Raw genomic sequence first — 15855 nt, 5'->3', positions numbered from 1 at the left:
GGTAAGTCGTTGTGTGGTCGCTTGGGAGCTGTCACACAGACAGCTCTCTCCAGCGACCAACGATCAGGGGAACGACTTCGGCATCGTTGAAACTGTCTTCAACGATGCCGAAGTCCCCCTGCAGCACCCGGGTAACCAGGGTAAACATCGGGTTACTAAGTGCAGGGCCGCGCTTAGTAACCCGATATTTACCCTGGTTACCATTGTAAAAGTAAAAAAAAAAAACACTACATACTCACATTCTGATGACTGTCACGTCCCCGGCCGGCGTCCACAGGGTTAAAACTGCTTTCGGCAAGAGCGCTGCTAATGCACGCGCTGCTGCCGAGAGCTTCCCTGCACTGAATGTGTCAGCGCCGGCAGTAACAGCGGTGACGTCACCGCTGTGCTCTGCTTTACGGCCGGCGCTGACACAGTCAGTGCAGGGAAGCTCTCGGCAGCAGCGAGTGCATTAGCAGCGCTCCTGCCGAAAGCAGTTTTAACCCTGTGGACGCCGGGGGACGTGACAGACATCAGAATGTGAGTATGTAGTGTTTTTTTTAATCTTTTACAATGGTAACCAGGGTAAATATCGGGTTACTAAGCGCGGCCCTGCGCTTAGTAACCCGATATTTACCCTGGTTACAAGTGAACACATCGCTGGATCGGCGTCACACACGCCGATCCAGCGATGACAGCGGGTGATCAGCGACCAAAAAATGGTCCTGATCATTCCCCAACGACCAACGATCTCCCAGCAGGGGCCTGATCATTGGTCGCTGTCACACATAACGAGATCGTTAGCGGGATCATTGCTACGTCACCAAAAGCGTGACGTTGCAACGATATCGTTAACGATATCGTTATGTGTGACTCAGCCTTAACTTCTAAATTTCGCTCAAGGCAAGTCAGATGCACCATAAGAGGTCAATTAATTTAAGGTGGGCCTTGTGTTATTGGTCAGATTTTACTGCAAAATGTGCTGAAACTGTCAATAGGTAGGCTAAATGTGTATAGTTTTAAAGGGGCTTTCCAATTGTATGCAAATGAAGCTTATCAGCTAATCACTGCAGACCTGCCTATTCTGTCTACTTGTGATTGCTGCCCTTACTTTGAAAAGATCTTAGTGCCTATAATGGTGGTTTAAGAATGTGACCACCTCCCTCAATTTGTGATGATTAGCACAAGCAAAGCAGCAATCATTCATTTAATGTTCCCTTTGGATATGGGCCCAACAATCATTATTATTATATTTGAGGAACACTAATTGGTAACCCTATCACAATCAAATGCTTTTTAATTTTTAAGGTAGCCACCTACTCTGCGTACCCCTTCTTCCCTTTTTTAGCCACTGCAGGGGATATGTAGTTTATTATGGCATCCAACGATTAGGTAACCATATTATAGATGGTTGTGTTGAACATATTACATCTACTCCTACAGGAGCTCTCCACCCCTGCTCATAGATAGGTCATAGACAACACCCCAACACAAATACCCTAATATAGCATAGAGAAAGAAAAACTCAGAACAACCCCTTAAATAATTATATAATACAAAGCAGTCAACTCTGTGCTACACTTTTTAGTAAATTCCTCACCATTTTCAGGAGCTATAGACAGAAGAAGAATCAAAGCCTTTGAAATGTGGATCTGGAGAAGGATGTTATCAATACCATGGATGGCAAGAAGAACAAACAAATCAATTTTGGAACAAATCAAGCCAGACATGTCACTCGAAGCAAGAATCACCATGCCTATGTTGGACACATCATATTGTAGAGAGGAATTGATGGAGAAGGACATAATGGTCGGAAGAGTAGAAGGAACAAGTCAAAGAAGAAGACCAGCAACTCGTTGGCTTCATTCAATCAAAATAATGGTGGAGAAGACCCTGGTGGACCTATCTAGACTTGCACAAGATCGATCTTCCTACAGATCATTCATCCATCAAGTCGATATGGCTCGGGACCGAGCTGAAGATCGTTAAAAAAAAAAAAGATTGGTGTGAGGAAATAAAACCATTTTTGTTTGCATCAAAAGGTTATAAACTTGACTTGGTTGTGCATACACAGCTGCAGAACTCAACACGACGAGCCCCAGAGCCATGTTACCAAGTTATGCCTTTGGAGGCAGGGTAAATTGACAGACTGATAAGTAGCACTTTATTCCCTGGTAGTTAGTGGTAAATTTCTAATGTTATTCATAGATGATTAGTAAGGGACAAGGACTTTTTTGATCGCTGTGATAGACAGCAGTCATAACTGATGCCATTAAATCATTGTCCCTATGGTTGTTTATGAATCCATTAATTTTACCATATTTCTGTAGCCCAATTATAATCATATTTCTTTTTTAGTTTTTTTGGGAAAAAAATTAATGGTAATCCAATCAGCAAAAAGAATAACTCCCTTATGATTTCCCTGGCAGCTGTTTTACGGACAGTTTGTACTCTGTACATGTCGTTGATGAAATCACTGGAGAATGTAATATTCTCCCGTTTGCCCTTTTCTATTGTTTTCACACAATTAGCTAATTATTGTTTATGCAATTGCCTAATATTATGCGCAAACTACCTGTAAATCAGAGGTCCACTTACCTGACACATGAACTGATTCCAAATGTAAGCAGTAAAATATCTGGCGTGCCAGCGGGCTGCTATACGTGTCGGCACCTTACTGTTTGCAACAGAAATAAACTTGTTGGCACTCAGAAGAAAGCATTGCAGTTGATGTAGTTTCCATCCATTAAACTCAGTGTTCTGGACAAGTAACAGATGTGAATGGACTATTTTAGGGCAGAGGCCGGCAAGTAACTCAAAGATATATTGCCAACATGACAGATGCACAAAAAATGCTTTCTCCCCCCCCTTACTATCCGCACATAGAATGTGCCTTGGTGCTAGGCTTCAATGAAAAACTTCTCAACTTTGTAGGCAATTATGGTAAATTATCACCTAATTGCTCACACCAATTATATTTCCATTAGTGTCTGCGTGCAGCGGGTGCGCATTTAACCTGAGACGCCAGATATTAACTTTAGCAGGATTACATTGCTTTAAATTATTTAATTGCCCCTTAATCTTTGCAGGTTTGCAGCCTGAAATTGCAGCTGGGAGAAAGGATCTCTGACGTCCCCTGGGAAATGCAGATGTAGGCTACTGTTTACACCTGGCTGTGGGGCGCTGTAATTGTCGCTGCACCGAAGGGGTTAAATCACCGGAGGTTTTGTATATTGTACTGAATTTCTCCAAATGATTTCCCTCAGCACATCTTACTTTTAAATGCCAGGTGAATGTTTGAAAGTGAATGCAGATGGCTCAGATCAGACTAAATGGACACCCTGCTGACACCTGTTTGTTCCAGGGTAAAACAAATCGGAAAAAGGACTTAAAATCTGTTTAGCACTTACATCATAAGGTTCTGCCTGGGATTAAGATACTGATGACCTATCCCTAGGTCATCAATTTCAGATAGGCGGGGGTCAGGCATTCAGCATCTCCAATGCTAATTTAATGCTGAGCCACAATCGTTGGAAGTTCACAGTATGTGAAACCGGATCACCACTGCTCCGCAAACTATATTTTAGAGGTCAATATCTGGAAATGTACGCTTAAATGTGTCAACATCATAAAAGTGTTCAGAAAACAACAGGTTTGCATAAGATGAGATATGTAAAATCAACTTAGAAGTGCGGCTCATTTGTTTGGTTTTGCTGTTATTTTTTGTTCTTTGGGGGCATCGCCACCCATCTGAGCTTAGTATTCCATCTGTATAGCTTCCCATGAATGGGTGTCGTAGTCTGGCCCTGTCCTGCTCGGTCCATATTCACATTGAAGTCACTTGGCACAAGGTAAGATTTTAGTACTGAATTAATATAGGACCGTCCCGATGGGTACACCTTGTAGTGGTGGGATGGCTTTTACGCTTCTTTTTTAATCAAAATAACATTAAATAAGTATCCTATGTTATTTACATGTATTATTACTATTTACTTCCTCATTTTGCTTTTTTTCTTGGGTTTTGTCTATGTAATGGCCACAGAGTGAACATACTCTTACACTTTGCACATATACCAGCTTAAAGTCGGCTCATTTCTTTGGCTTTGCTGACAGGTTACATTTAAATGCCAGGTAAATGCTTGTAAAGTGACTACAGATGGTTCAGATCAGACTAAATGGACACCCTGCTGATATCTGCTTGTTCCAGGGTATAATTAGTTAGAGTAAAGAGTTAAAATCTGTTCAGCTCTTACATCATAAGGTTCTCTCTGGGAGTAAGGGTACTGTCACACAGTACCATTTTGATCGCTACGACGGCACGATCCGTGACGTCGCAGCGATCGTATGATTATCGCTCCAGCGTCGTAGACTGCGGTCACACGTTGCAATCACGGCGCTGGAGCGATGCCGAAGTCCCCGGTAACCAGGGTAAACATCGGGTAACTAAGCGCAGGGCCGCGCTTAGTAACCCGATGTTTACCGTGGTTACCAGCGTAAACGTAAAAAAAACAAACACTACATACTTACATTCCGGTGTCTGTCCCCGGCGTTCTGCTTCTCTCCACTGTGTAAGCGCCATAGCCGGAAAGCACAGCGGTGACGTCAGACGTCACCGCTGTGCTCGCTTTCCGGCCGGCAGACGCTCACACAGTGGAGAGAAGCTGAGACGCTGGAGGACAGACACCGGAATGTAAGTATGTACTGTTTGTTTTTTTTACGTTTACGCTGGTAACCACGGTAAACATCGGGTTACTAAGCGCGGCCCTGCGCTTAGTTACCCGATGTTTACCCTGGTTACAAGCGAACACATCGCTGGATTGCTGTCACACACAACGATCCAGCGATGTCAGCGGGTGATCAAGCGACGAAAGAAAGTTCCATACGATCTGCTACGACGTACGATTCTCAGCAGGGTCCCTGATCGCTGCTGCGTGTCAGACACAGCGATATCGTAACGATATCGCTAGAACGTCACGAATCGTACCGTCGTAGCGATCAAAATGGTACTGTGTGACGGTACCCTAAGATTCTGATGGCCTATCTCTAGGTCATCAATTTAAAACAAGGAAGTGGTATGACATTTGGCAACCCCAACGTTCAGTTGATACTGAGCCATGATCTTTGGAAGTTTTCAGTGGATGGAACTGGATCAGCACAGCTACGTACACTATATTTTAGAGGTTAATATCTCTGAATTTATACAAAAACTTGTCTAAATCATAAAATGTTCAGAAAATAAGATTTGGGCACAATAAGTAAAATCAACATTGTAATAGAATAGACAGAAGTGGCTACAAAATATGTCTGGTATTATGTCACTAAAGAGAATCTGTCATCAAATTTATCAGTGCCAACTGAATCTAGATCTCTAAGATCTGATGAGGCTAGTGTGATTACTTTGAAAATAAATTCTTGTAAGAAGGCATGTAAATAAGTACGGCAGCCTCGTCAAGTCTAAGAGATCTTCTTCCAGAAACACAGCACAAATCTTATTCATTGGCAGTCTATGGTATGGGAATCCCATTTATTGGTAATAATATTTTCTATTTCTATTTCCAACATAGTCCGCAGCACTTTTCATTACAGAGGAGACTTGTACAGACAATAAAGACATCATAGAATAACACAGAGTCCAACAGGTACCGAGAGGAGTGAGGGTCCTGCTGATCGCAAGCTACAATCTGTGAGGAAATAGTGGAGACATGAAAGGTAAAAGGTAGAAATTAATTGTACTGTACGGTCCGGCCATCAGTATAATTAGTAGGGTCTGCACATAACGCTACAGTACAGACACAGAGGGCTATCAGTGCATGGGGGGGGGGTGTGAACAGATGAAAGAAGGGATAGATTCTGAGTAAAATTTAGAAGGGCAAAACGGAAATAGATAAGTGAGGTGATAGGCCAGTCTAAAGAATTGCACTTTTAGGCCACGCTTTAAACTGGGGTAGTGCATTTCAGAGAATTGGCACAGCATGGGAGAAGTCTTGGAGATGTTAGGCCATGTGCACACGTTCAGGATTTCTTGCAGAAATTTCCTGAAGAAAACCGGAAATTTTCTGCAAGAAATCCGCATTTTTTTTTTTGCGTTTTTTTTCCGTTTTTTTTGCGTTTTTTTAGCATTCTGCAAGCGTAATTAGCTTGCAGAATGCTAAAGTTTTCCAAGCAATCTGTAGCATCGCTTGGAAAACTGACTGACAGGTTGGTCACACTTGTCAAACATAGCGTTTGACAAGTGTGACCAACTTTTTACTATAGATGCAGCCTGTGCCGCATCTATAGTAAAAGATAGAATGTTTAAAAATAATAAAAAAAATAAAAAAATGCTTATACTCACCCAGACATCTCATCAGCGGCGTCCGTTCGTCTTCCTATAGCTGGTGTGTGCGCGCAGGACCTTCCGTGACGTCACGGTCACGTGAGCGGTCACATGACCGCTCACGACCAATCACAGGACAGTGACGTCATCGGCAGGGTCCTTCACCGCACACCAGCTACAGGAACCGAACGGCAGCGTGCAGCGGTGAGGCGGGAACACTGCGAGGGACATCGAGGGTGAGTATAGGACTATTTTTTATTTTAATTCTTATTTTTTGACCACTTATATGGTGCCCAGTGCGTGGAGGAGAGTCTCCTCTCCTCCACCCTGGGTACCAACCGCACATAATCTGCTTACTTCCCGCATGGTGTGCACAGCCCCGTGCGGGAAGTAAGCAGATCAATGGACCCCTAGGTGTGCGGAATCCCCTGCAATTCCGCATTTTAATGAACATGTTGCTTTTTTTTCCGCGATGCGATTTTTTCGCGGAAAAAAAGGCTACATTTGCACAAAAAATGCGGAATACACTTAAAATAATAGGAGGCATATGTTAGCGTTTTTTTCGCGTTTTTATCACGTTTTTATAGCGAAAAAACGCGAAAAAAACGCTAAAAATCCTGAACGTGTGCACATGGCCTTAGTCTTAGGTCATTAGTGGAATGGAGGACACAGGTAAGGTGGTAGACAGAGATCAGGGAGGAGATGTAGGGTGGTTCAGAACCATGTACAGCTTTGTGTGTAGGAGTGATAAGTGAAGTGACCTGCCCACAGACCGCCCCGGAGCACAAACATGTTCCTCATCATAGGGACAGAGATAGAGACAGACAAACATGTTCCTCATCATAGGGACAGAGATAGAGACAGACAAACATGTTCCTCATCATAGGGACAGAGATAGAGACAGACTCTTTGTGCTTCAGGGCGGCCTGTGGGAAGGTCTTTCCTTAGTTTCTCTGGCTTACAGCAGGAGGATAAGACCCCGCTGACAGTTTTTTTTTAAATTGATTGGATATGTCATGTATATCTGATTGGTGGGGATTGTTGTTGGCTTTAGACATTGGTTTTGTATAGCTTCCATTTATGCTAATTGAAACTGAATACTTAGTCATCTGCTGAGATTGATGGAGCGCCCACTAGGACCGTAGGGTACTCGGAACCGGGCCAGTTCTTAAAGGGATGTGTCATGGCAGCGGTGACCCAATCCGTGTCCCTGGGCATCCAATTAAAGGGGAAATAAGTGTTCGTGATGCCACAGTTCTGGTGTTCTCAGTTCACCACTGTATCCACGGATTTAGTCACTTTGTTACTTTATTGTAATTGGTAATATTTTATCCTGATATTGATGTATCTTTAATAAAATTTGTACTTTTTGCTCTAATTGTTTTTGGCAACTTTTTGACTCATGGTTCTCCAATTAGTGTTATATCTATGGTTGAGTCGCCATTTTTTGGTAGTACAACATACGGCTGATGTTCCTTTATGTGTGTGCTGAAAACAACTGCAATAAACTGTCAGCCAATAGGTGGGATGGGGAAAATAATAATTTACCTGGGCAGCACACAACACACATTGCTGGAGGATTGTACTGGTGCATCATGTAGGTAAAACCTGAACATTTCTATTATTAAATCAAAGTGAATTCACAATATCTCGGGCTATAAACTGCGGTAGTTGTAACAAAACAAACCTAGCGTTACTCTCCCTCCTCGGGTCCACCACTGCCTCTATCTCAGTTGTCTGAAGAGCTGTTGCCGTGATGTCGGTGCTGCGAAAAATGGTGCAGGAGAGCTGGCACTGCACCGAGGAGGGCATGTAATACTCAGTGGGTTTCTGTGTAACCACAGCAGCTAAGCCTATGTCCCATCCCCTGGTGATGCTGCTAGCACGGTGAAACATGTTGGGGGGACGCTGGTGCTAAAATTTGTTGTCCTATTCTGCCAATATGTATTAGCATACCGCGTGCTATACACTTTCTAAATATAAATTAGCAGGAATACTGCATAAAATACCTGCTGACTTCTGTGACCGATTAGGGACAAAACGTTTTATACCTTTGTATATTCTTTATTTTAATTAATAGAAATAAAAGTTATATTTTATGGTCTTCTAGTGAGGGTTTATGTGGAGTTTTCCCCAATTTGGAAATTATATATATATATCCCTCCAAAGGCCGTCTTAGTTCCTCCATTATTTTTGTTATACCAATATTATATATTGTGGTGCAGTAGCCCATGTTACAGCCAGGGGGCGCTGTGTGTGTGCTTCAGGATGCGCTTGGAGGCATAATTATGGTGATGAGACAAAGTCCGGCAGGATTGTAAATGGCCGGTATGTGTCGCAGAGGTGCTCTGCGCTGTAAGCCCAGAATGATATGGTTATGCTGGGACTTATGGTTCCACAAGAGTTTGTTGTGTTTACTTATAAGGGTGGGCTTATAGGGTTAGCTGGTGAGCTGGGCGGGACTGGCTAACCACACATACTCCCATCTAGGGGAGTGGTTACAACCAGATAATGTGTCTTAGGTCTGGTCACATGGTGAGAGTGTATGGATCTGTGTGCTCCATATGCAAGGTCAGGTCTGTGTTGGAGTCTCCTGAGAGTGGAGATGTCCTGGAAGCACTTAGAAAGACTGTGGACCTGAATGCTCAGGGTGTTGGATTGTCCTAGGATGGACTGGAGTCCTGCAAACACCTGGTGAGAGTGTGAGTCCTGATGGTCTGTGTTGGAAGCTCCTGTGAGTGGAGTCTTCCTGGAAGCACTTGAGAGACCGTGGACCTGGTGGTCTGTGTTGGAAGCTCCTGTGAGGGGAGTCTTCTTGGAAGCACCTGAGAGACCGTGGACTTACAGAGCCTGGGATGGCTTCTGTGCTGGCAAAGCCAGAACCGACATGGAGTCAGCGTGAGGTGCGGAGCTCATGAAAGGTAACCCCGGAAAAGGGGACTCTCTATATGCCAGAGACATTTATCTGATGCATGAGCAGACTGGTGGTCGTGACATGTACATAATTGTATATAATGAACTGTGCATATCCCGGTTTATGATGTTTAATAAACCAAATAGACTGACTTAAGTAGAGAAATCGTGCCTGAGTGATTAAAACCCATGCCAAGCGAGTGTTCCCCAACCCACTCAGGTAGCCTTTCACCACAATATAATGTATATAAGTTGCAATATATTAATGGGTTATCACAACTTATTACATTATGTCTCCTTTGTACTTTAGAACATTCAATTTACCAAAGTAATTTAATGAGATGAGACAAAATGTAAACTCCCGCACAACGAGACATAAAAAGGTCATCCCATTCAATAGCCTCCTCAAGAGCATACATAATGTGCGGGCACCATGGCAAAAATCAAGATACCCTAAGTCCTTTCTACGGTGCCAGGTCTTGCCACCAAGAACAGAAGAGCCAATTGCCTCTTCCTTGCAATCACTAGCAAAGTGGGTTTAGGCCACATTCACAAGGTCAGTATTTGGTTAGTATTTTGCTTACAAATACTGATTTAAAATACTGACCGAATACTGAACGTGTGAACGTGACCTTAGAACATTTCACACTTCCAATCCTTCACCAAACCTGATGAATTCTCCTTTTTTTTAAAAAAAAAAAAAATGTCTAAATTGGAAACCTTATTTGGAGAGCTTCACAACTTTTCTTCATATATTTTTATGAGAAGAATCCAAAATACCTTATTACAGGAATATCGACAAGACACTTAGGATATAGGCAAGTGACAACTCTGTGTTGTGTCAGAAAAGGTGACTCATGACGTCATTTAGAACAGTTAAACACCATTTGTCCTGGTACTCGAGAACATTGCTAATGGCGACCCATGGGATTCTGCAAGGAACATGGCTCAATCTGTGAAGCATCTTTATGTGTGTCCATTAAAAACTATTACCATCATCAACAAATCTCTAGACACCAACTGCTATAATTGAAGTGACTTAAGCTTTGAAGGTCTGGAAGTCTCCATTAAATATACTATAATAATAATCATTACTATGTAGGATCCTGTCATGACCGGACATCGTTTCTAATGATACGATGGAAGATTAAACGTTGAAAGATGTAGCTATTTATGTTTTTTGATATAAAATAATTGTGCAGATACTAGACTTATTTTTCAGATGTAAAAAGAATGATAGTTTTCAGCTTTTTTCCCTGCCATCAAAGCAGTTGCAAAAGATTGACAACTCGTGTTTTCTGCATTTGTCTGCTTTGCTGTGTAGACTGAGACAGAGTAAGCAAAGGCTTGGTAATTACAGCTCTTTTTAGACTGTTCAAAAAATAGATAAGTCAGGATAGCAACACTATACACACAGATAAGGGTCTGCATGCATCTCCTATGGCCTCTGCGAGTTGTACCGTATGACTTCCAATGTTAAAGGGAACCGATCAGTCGATTCAAGCTGCCGAAATCATGGGTAGCATGAATCACAGCCTGACTGCACGACTGAAGCAGAGTTGCAAACTGTCCAGAAATTCATGGACAATCCATAAAAATAGAACACTTTTTACACTGTCCTTAAAAAATTTGAGGGGTCAATGAATTTTTTTGAAGCTGGAGAAACTTGTACAGATTATTATGACTAATTATCATAATTTTTACAACTCACAGTGAATACTGATGTGTTAATATCAGAATTATGGGCTGTAGACATATACGGTATATCTTTAAATTATAATTAAGTTGTCCAGAAAAAAATAAAATTAAGTTGGCAACCATGGACAGGAATGAGAATTCGGGCATGATGAACACCATAACTTATCATGAATTAACCACTACAGGTCGTCATGTCCCATCCCCACCCTATCCCAGCTCCACTCATTTCAGCAGAGTTGGGAGAACCTGGCATGAAAACACTAAAAGTTGCAAAATTTGGGCACAATTCTGAGTTGCGTCAAATTTTTGCAATTTTTCATATCTTTTACGCCTTTTTTGGTGTAAAAGCTTTGATGAACTGGGGAAATATGGGGAAGATCCAGCCAGAGACTACAGGGAGGGATGCGACTAGTTTGTCATGACTCCTACCTGGCTTCTTCCTACACTGCTAAAGATGATTGATAGGTCTCTCCCATGATTGTGTGCAACAGAAGTGACCTGCGGGCCACATCCAGCCCTTTGGCTGTTCCAGTCCGGCCCACGGACGAAGACAGCTGAAGGGCTGAAACAGTGGCCCATGGACCGCACAGTGCCCTCCCCCTCCATCGTACATCTACTGCCTACACTGCTATCTGCATCCTTGGGATGCAGACAGCGGAGAATACATTGGTGGAGGAGGGGCAGCTGGCCTCATCTTCCACCAATCAGCATGTGAAACAGCTGATGCGATGACATCATTTCATTGTGTCAGCTGTGCACTACGAAGACAGGAGCAGAGGCAGAGCACCGGGGAATGGGAGATAGGTGAGTATTTGGCATTTTTTTTATGCGCATGGGATGTTTGTATGTACATATCAGGCTTTGTGGGGCTCATACTGTATATGTGAGGCTTTGTGGGGGCTTATGCTATATATAGGAGGCTATGTGGAGGTTCATGCTGTATATAGGAAGCTATGTAGGGACTTATACTGTAAATAAAGGCTCATACTGTGTATAGGAGGCGGTGAGGGGGCTGTTACTGTATATAGGGGGCTGTGTGTTGGCTCTTACTATATATAAGGGGCTGGGTGTTGGCTATTATGGTATATAGAGGCTAAGTGTGGGCTCATAAGTTATATAAGGGAGGTTGTGTGCGGGCTCATACTGTGTATAAGAAGCTATGTGGGGGTTCATGCTGTATATAGGGGGCTATGTGGGGGCTCATTCTGTATATAGGAGGCTGCGTAGGGGGCGCATACTGTATATAGGGGCTGTGTGTAGGCTCTTACGATATATTGGGGGCTGTGTCTGGGTTCTTAAGGTATATAGGGGGCTGTGTGTAGACTCATTCTGTACATAGTAGGCTATGTGCAGGCTCATTCTGTATATAGGAGGCTACGTGGGGGCTCAGATGGTATATAGGGGCTGTGTTTTGGCTCATACAGTATATAAGGGTGATGTGTGTGAGCTCAACAGTATATAGGAGGATGTCATCATACTTAATTCTGCTCAATATTAATTGATACAATTAATATTAATATAAAATAATTATAATTAGTTAATATTAATATTGAGTATAATTTATTTCAGCCTATTGTTCTAAGAAGTCTAGAGGCTTTTCTAAAATCTGCTATTTGATATAAATTTTATTCCACTGTTGGATTTGCAGATTAGTGATGGGAAGAGATTGCCCATCCTGCTCTGTTTTAGGATCACATCATCTCTTAAAGGGAATGGGGAACCCTGCAAATGAATTTTCTTGATATTGAAGTGTCAGGTCGACAATATTAAAGTTGCAACATATTGCTAAAATGCATCTTCATTTGATGGCCTACGAGTCCTTATTTATAGACAGATAAATTCTGTAGATAATCTGAGGTATCGTAAATCTAGGACTTGTCTACTTTGGACACAGCATCATACGAAGACCGTAATCACAGGAGAAGGACATCATGGTCGGAAGAATAGAACGAACAAGGCGAAGAGGAAGACCAACAACTGATGGCTTGATACTATCAAGATAACGGCGGAGAAGACCCTGGTGGACCTATCGATCAATCTTCCTTCAGATCAATCATCATCAAGTCGCCATGGCTCAAAATTGAGCTGAAGTCTGTTAAAATAAAAAGCAAATCCTAAATCTCCTCATAGACATTAGATAACTGTTCATAAACACTGACGATTCTAATATGTTCCTTAGGCTAGGTTCACATTGCGCTAGGTGAGTCCGTCTAACGGACACGTTTTTAAGTAGTGAAAACGCAATATAACGCACATACTAACGCGCCCATAGACTTGCATTGTCTGACGCCTCGTGACGCATGCCAAATTTGGCATGCGTTAGTCACATAACGTTTTTTTCTGACGGACCTTGGAACGCGGCTTGCAGCATTTTCGGGTCCGGCCAAGCTAACGCAATACTAACGGAAGCGTTAATTCTGCCATTGATGTCTATGGCAAACGCAGCCAGATGCAAATCTTGATAAATTTCCAAATAGAACCATACGTTTTAATAGCGTTTGAGGGAGGTCCATGTGGTCATGTGACAGGAAACAGGATTTCGGCCATTATGTCCCAAGCACACATCTTGAGGCCTGCTGCACACCAGAGAAAAAGTGTCTTGCAAAAGATCACAGGAAATGTAAGTACATTTGTATATATATATATATACTAGATGGTGGCCCGATAACGCATCGGATATTCTAGAATATGCATGTCCACGTAGTATATTGCCCAGTCATGTAGTATATTGCCCAGCCATGTAGTATGTAGTATATTGCCCAGTGACGTAGTATACATCACAGAGCCACGTAGTGTATTGCACAGTGAAGTAGTATACAGCACCCAGCGACGTAGTATACAGAACCCAGTCACGTAGTATATTGCACAGCGACGTTTGTCACAGTACCCTGTGTGAGCGGTGAGCAGAGGGGTGTATGCGGGCGCCGGGCAGTGAGTGCGGGGCGGCCCTTTTTTTCTAACTGTGTGCGTCGCTGATTGGTCGCGGCAGCCATGACAGGCAGCTGCCGAGACCAATCAGCGAATTAATACCGTGACAGAAGGACAGAAAGACGGAAGTACCCTAGACAATTATATAGTAGATATCTCTGTATACATCATGGGAGTCTGTATTGTACGACGGATGTGTGTGTACTAAAAATGTATTGCTTTGTTGCAGATGTTGGATAGTGAGGGAAGCAGCAGCAGCAGCGTGTCTGCGTTTTTTTCTTCTCAGTCGGTAGGCTTGCACTTTAAAAAACCACTAAAATTTGTGTGAAAATTCAGTGTATTAAGCTAAGCACGTGTATAATCATGTTTTTATTGCAAATAGGAGTCTTCGGAGCCCGAGGCTGCTAGGCCCCCCCCAAAAAAACAGGCAAAACCAACAAAGGTACATGGCAGACATTTTTAAGTTTAGCAAACATAAATTTATTGACCAAAGAAATGTAATTTTTTTTTTACATTTACATACACAATAGGTTGTGGCACATGGAGGACACAAGAGGAAGAAGGTTCCTCGCCCTCTGTCGTCGCCACAACTGCCAGTGGTAAATATAAAACTAGAAATTTTCTATCCAATATTTATCTACAATCTATCTATTCACTTTCTATCTTCTATATCTATAAACTATCTATCCACTATCTATCTATCTATCTATCTATCTATCTATCTATCTATCTATCTATCTATCTATCTATCTATCTATCTATCTATCTTTCGCTGTATCTATCTATCTCTGTATCTATCTATCTATCTCTGTATCTATCTATCTATGTATCTATCTATCTATGTATCTATCTATCAGTCTACCAATAAGCTGAAATTGAACCTTTCAACATAACGTTTTGTGTTTACATAGTCCAAGTCAGCGAGCCAAAAAAAGAAAAGGATTGTGGTTGACGAAGAGCCGTTGACCATTCACAACGAGACACTGATCAACCTTGTGGAAGCCAACCCCTCAATATGGGACCAAAGCGACAGCTCCCACCATGACATAGTGAAGAACCGCAAGTTGTGGGATGAAATTATCTCTCACTTCGATCCCCGATACATGGAGAAGTCGTCAACCTCAAAGAAAAAAATTGGTAAATATTGGTGATGTTAAATTGTCTACTATCTATCTCTGAACTATCAACTACCTATACACTAAACTATATCTCTATCATCTATAATTACTATCTATCAACTATCTATCTACTAGCTATATATCAACTATCTTAACTAACTATACACAATTTTTAAACTATCAATATAAGAACTATACACAATTTTTAAACTATCAATATAAGAACTGTCTACTAATATATATATATATATATATTTTACCTTTTTTTAAAACTTACAGCGGATGCGGTCCATACCCGTTGGAAATCAATAAGGGACCGCTTTGTCCGTGACTACCGGAATAGTCAAAATGCACCAAGCGGAGCAGGTGCAAAACGGGTGACCCCGTATGTGCATTACGAGCAATTGCTCTTTCTTCAAAAAACAGTGTCTCAGCGCTCGTAAGTACAAATTGGTCTGTGTGCAAGACAAAATTGTTTAAAAATTAAAGCGAAATATATATAATTTTTTTGGGTTACAGCACGATATGCAGTACCGCCGCGCCTAGACAGGCAGAAGAACTGGAGCCATCTCCACTGGAACCAAGTCAGCAGAGGGGCGCTGAAGACGTGTCTGTGATCAGCGAGCCACGATCTGGTGAGAGAAGCACTGTGGCTTCAGGTGTGAGTGCCCGGTTGCAATCACAGCGTGGACGCAAGCGAGCTTCACAAAAAGATGAAGCTGATGCCACTATTGTCGATGGACTCCAGCGGGTTGAGGACATGTGTCGGAGTGAACTGAAAGACCTGAGGCGGGAAATTACCGACTTGCAATCTTGCGAGTCTGTATATTCTGCAAATGAGTGGAAGCTACTTTTTTTGTCCTATGTTCCTGTGGCACAAAATATCCCGGCACACAGAAACCT

At 42.4% G+C, this 15855-nt stretch overlaps 2 protein-coding genes across 3 annotated transcripts in view; one reads left to right on the top strand and one right to left on the bottom strand.

Annotated features, from left to right (window-relative positions):
- SEZ6 (seizure related 6 homolog) overlaps window positions 1-15855 on the bottom strand; it is an 880998-nt gene that overhangs the window by 207074 nt on the left and 658069 nt on the right. The window lies entirely within an intron of this gene.
- Window positions 13455-15708, top strand: LOC143817041 (uncharacterized). Its single transcript, XM_077298101.1, has 6 exons — window positions 13455-13526; window positions 14365-14433; window positions 14746-14971; window positions 15232-15391; window positions 15472-15644; window positions 15701-15708. The coding sequence occupies exons 1-6, from the start codon at window positions 13455-13457 to the stop codon at window positions 15706-15708; spliced, it is 708 nt and encodes a 235-aa protein (XP_077154216.1).

This window comes from Ranitomeya variabilis, chromosome 3 (genome assembly GCF_051348905.1).
Source record: "Ranitomeya variabilis isolate aRanVar5 chromosome 3, aRanVar5.hap1, whole genome shotgun sequence".
Taxonomy (NCBI): Eukaryota; Metazoa; Chordata; class Amphibia; order Anura; family Dendrobatidae; genus Ranitomeya; species Ranitomeya variabilis.
Note: the sequence above shows the minus strand (reverse complement) of the source record. Positions and strands in the feature narration are given on the sequence as shown.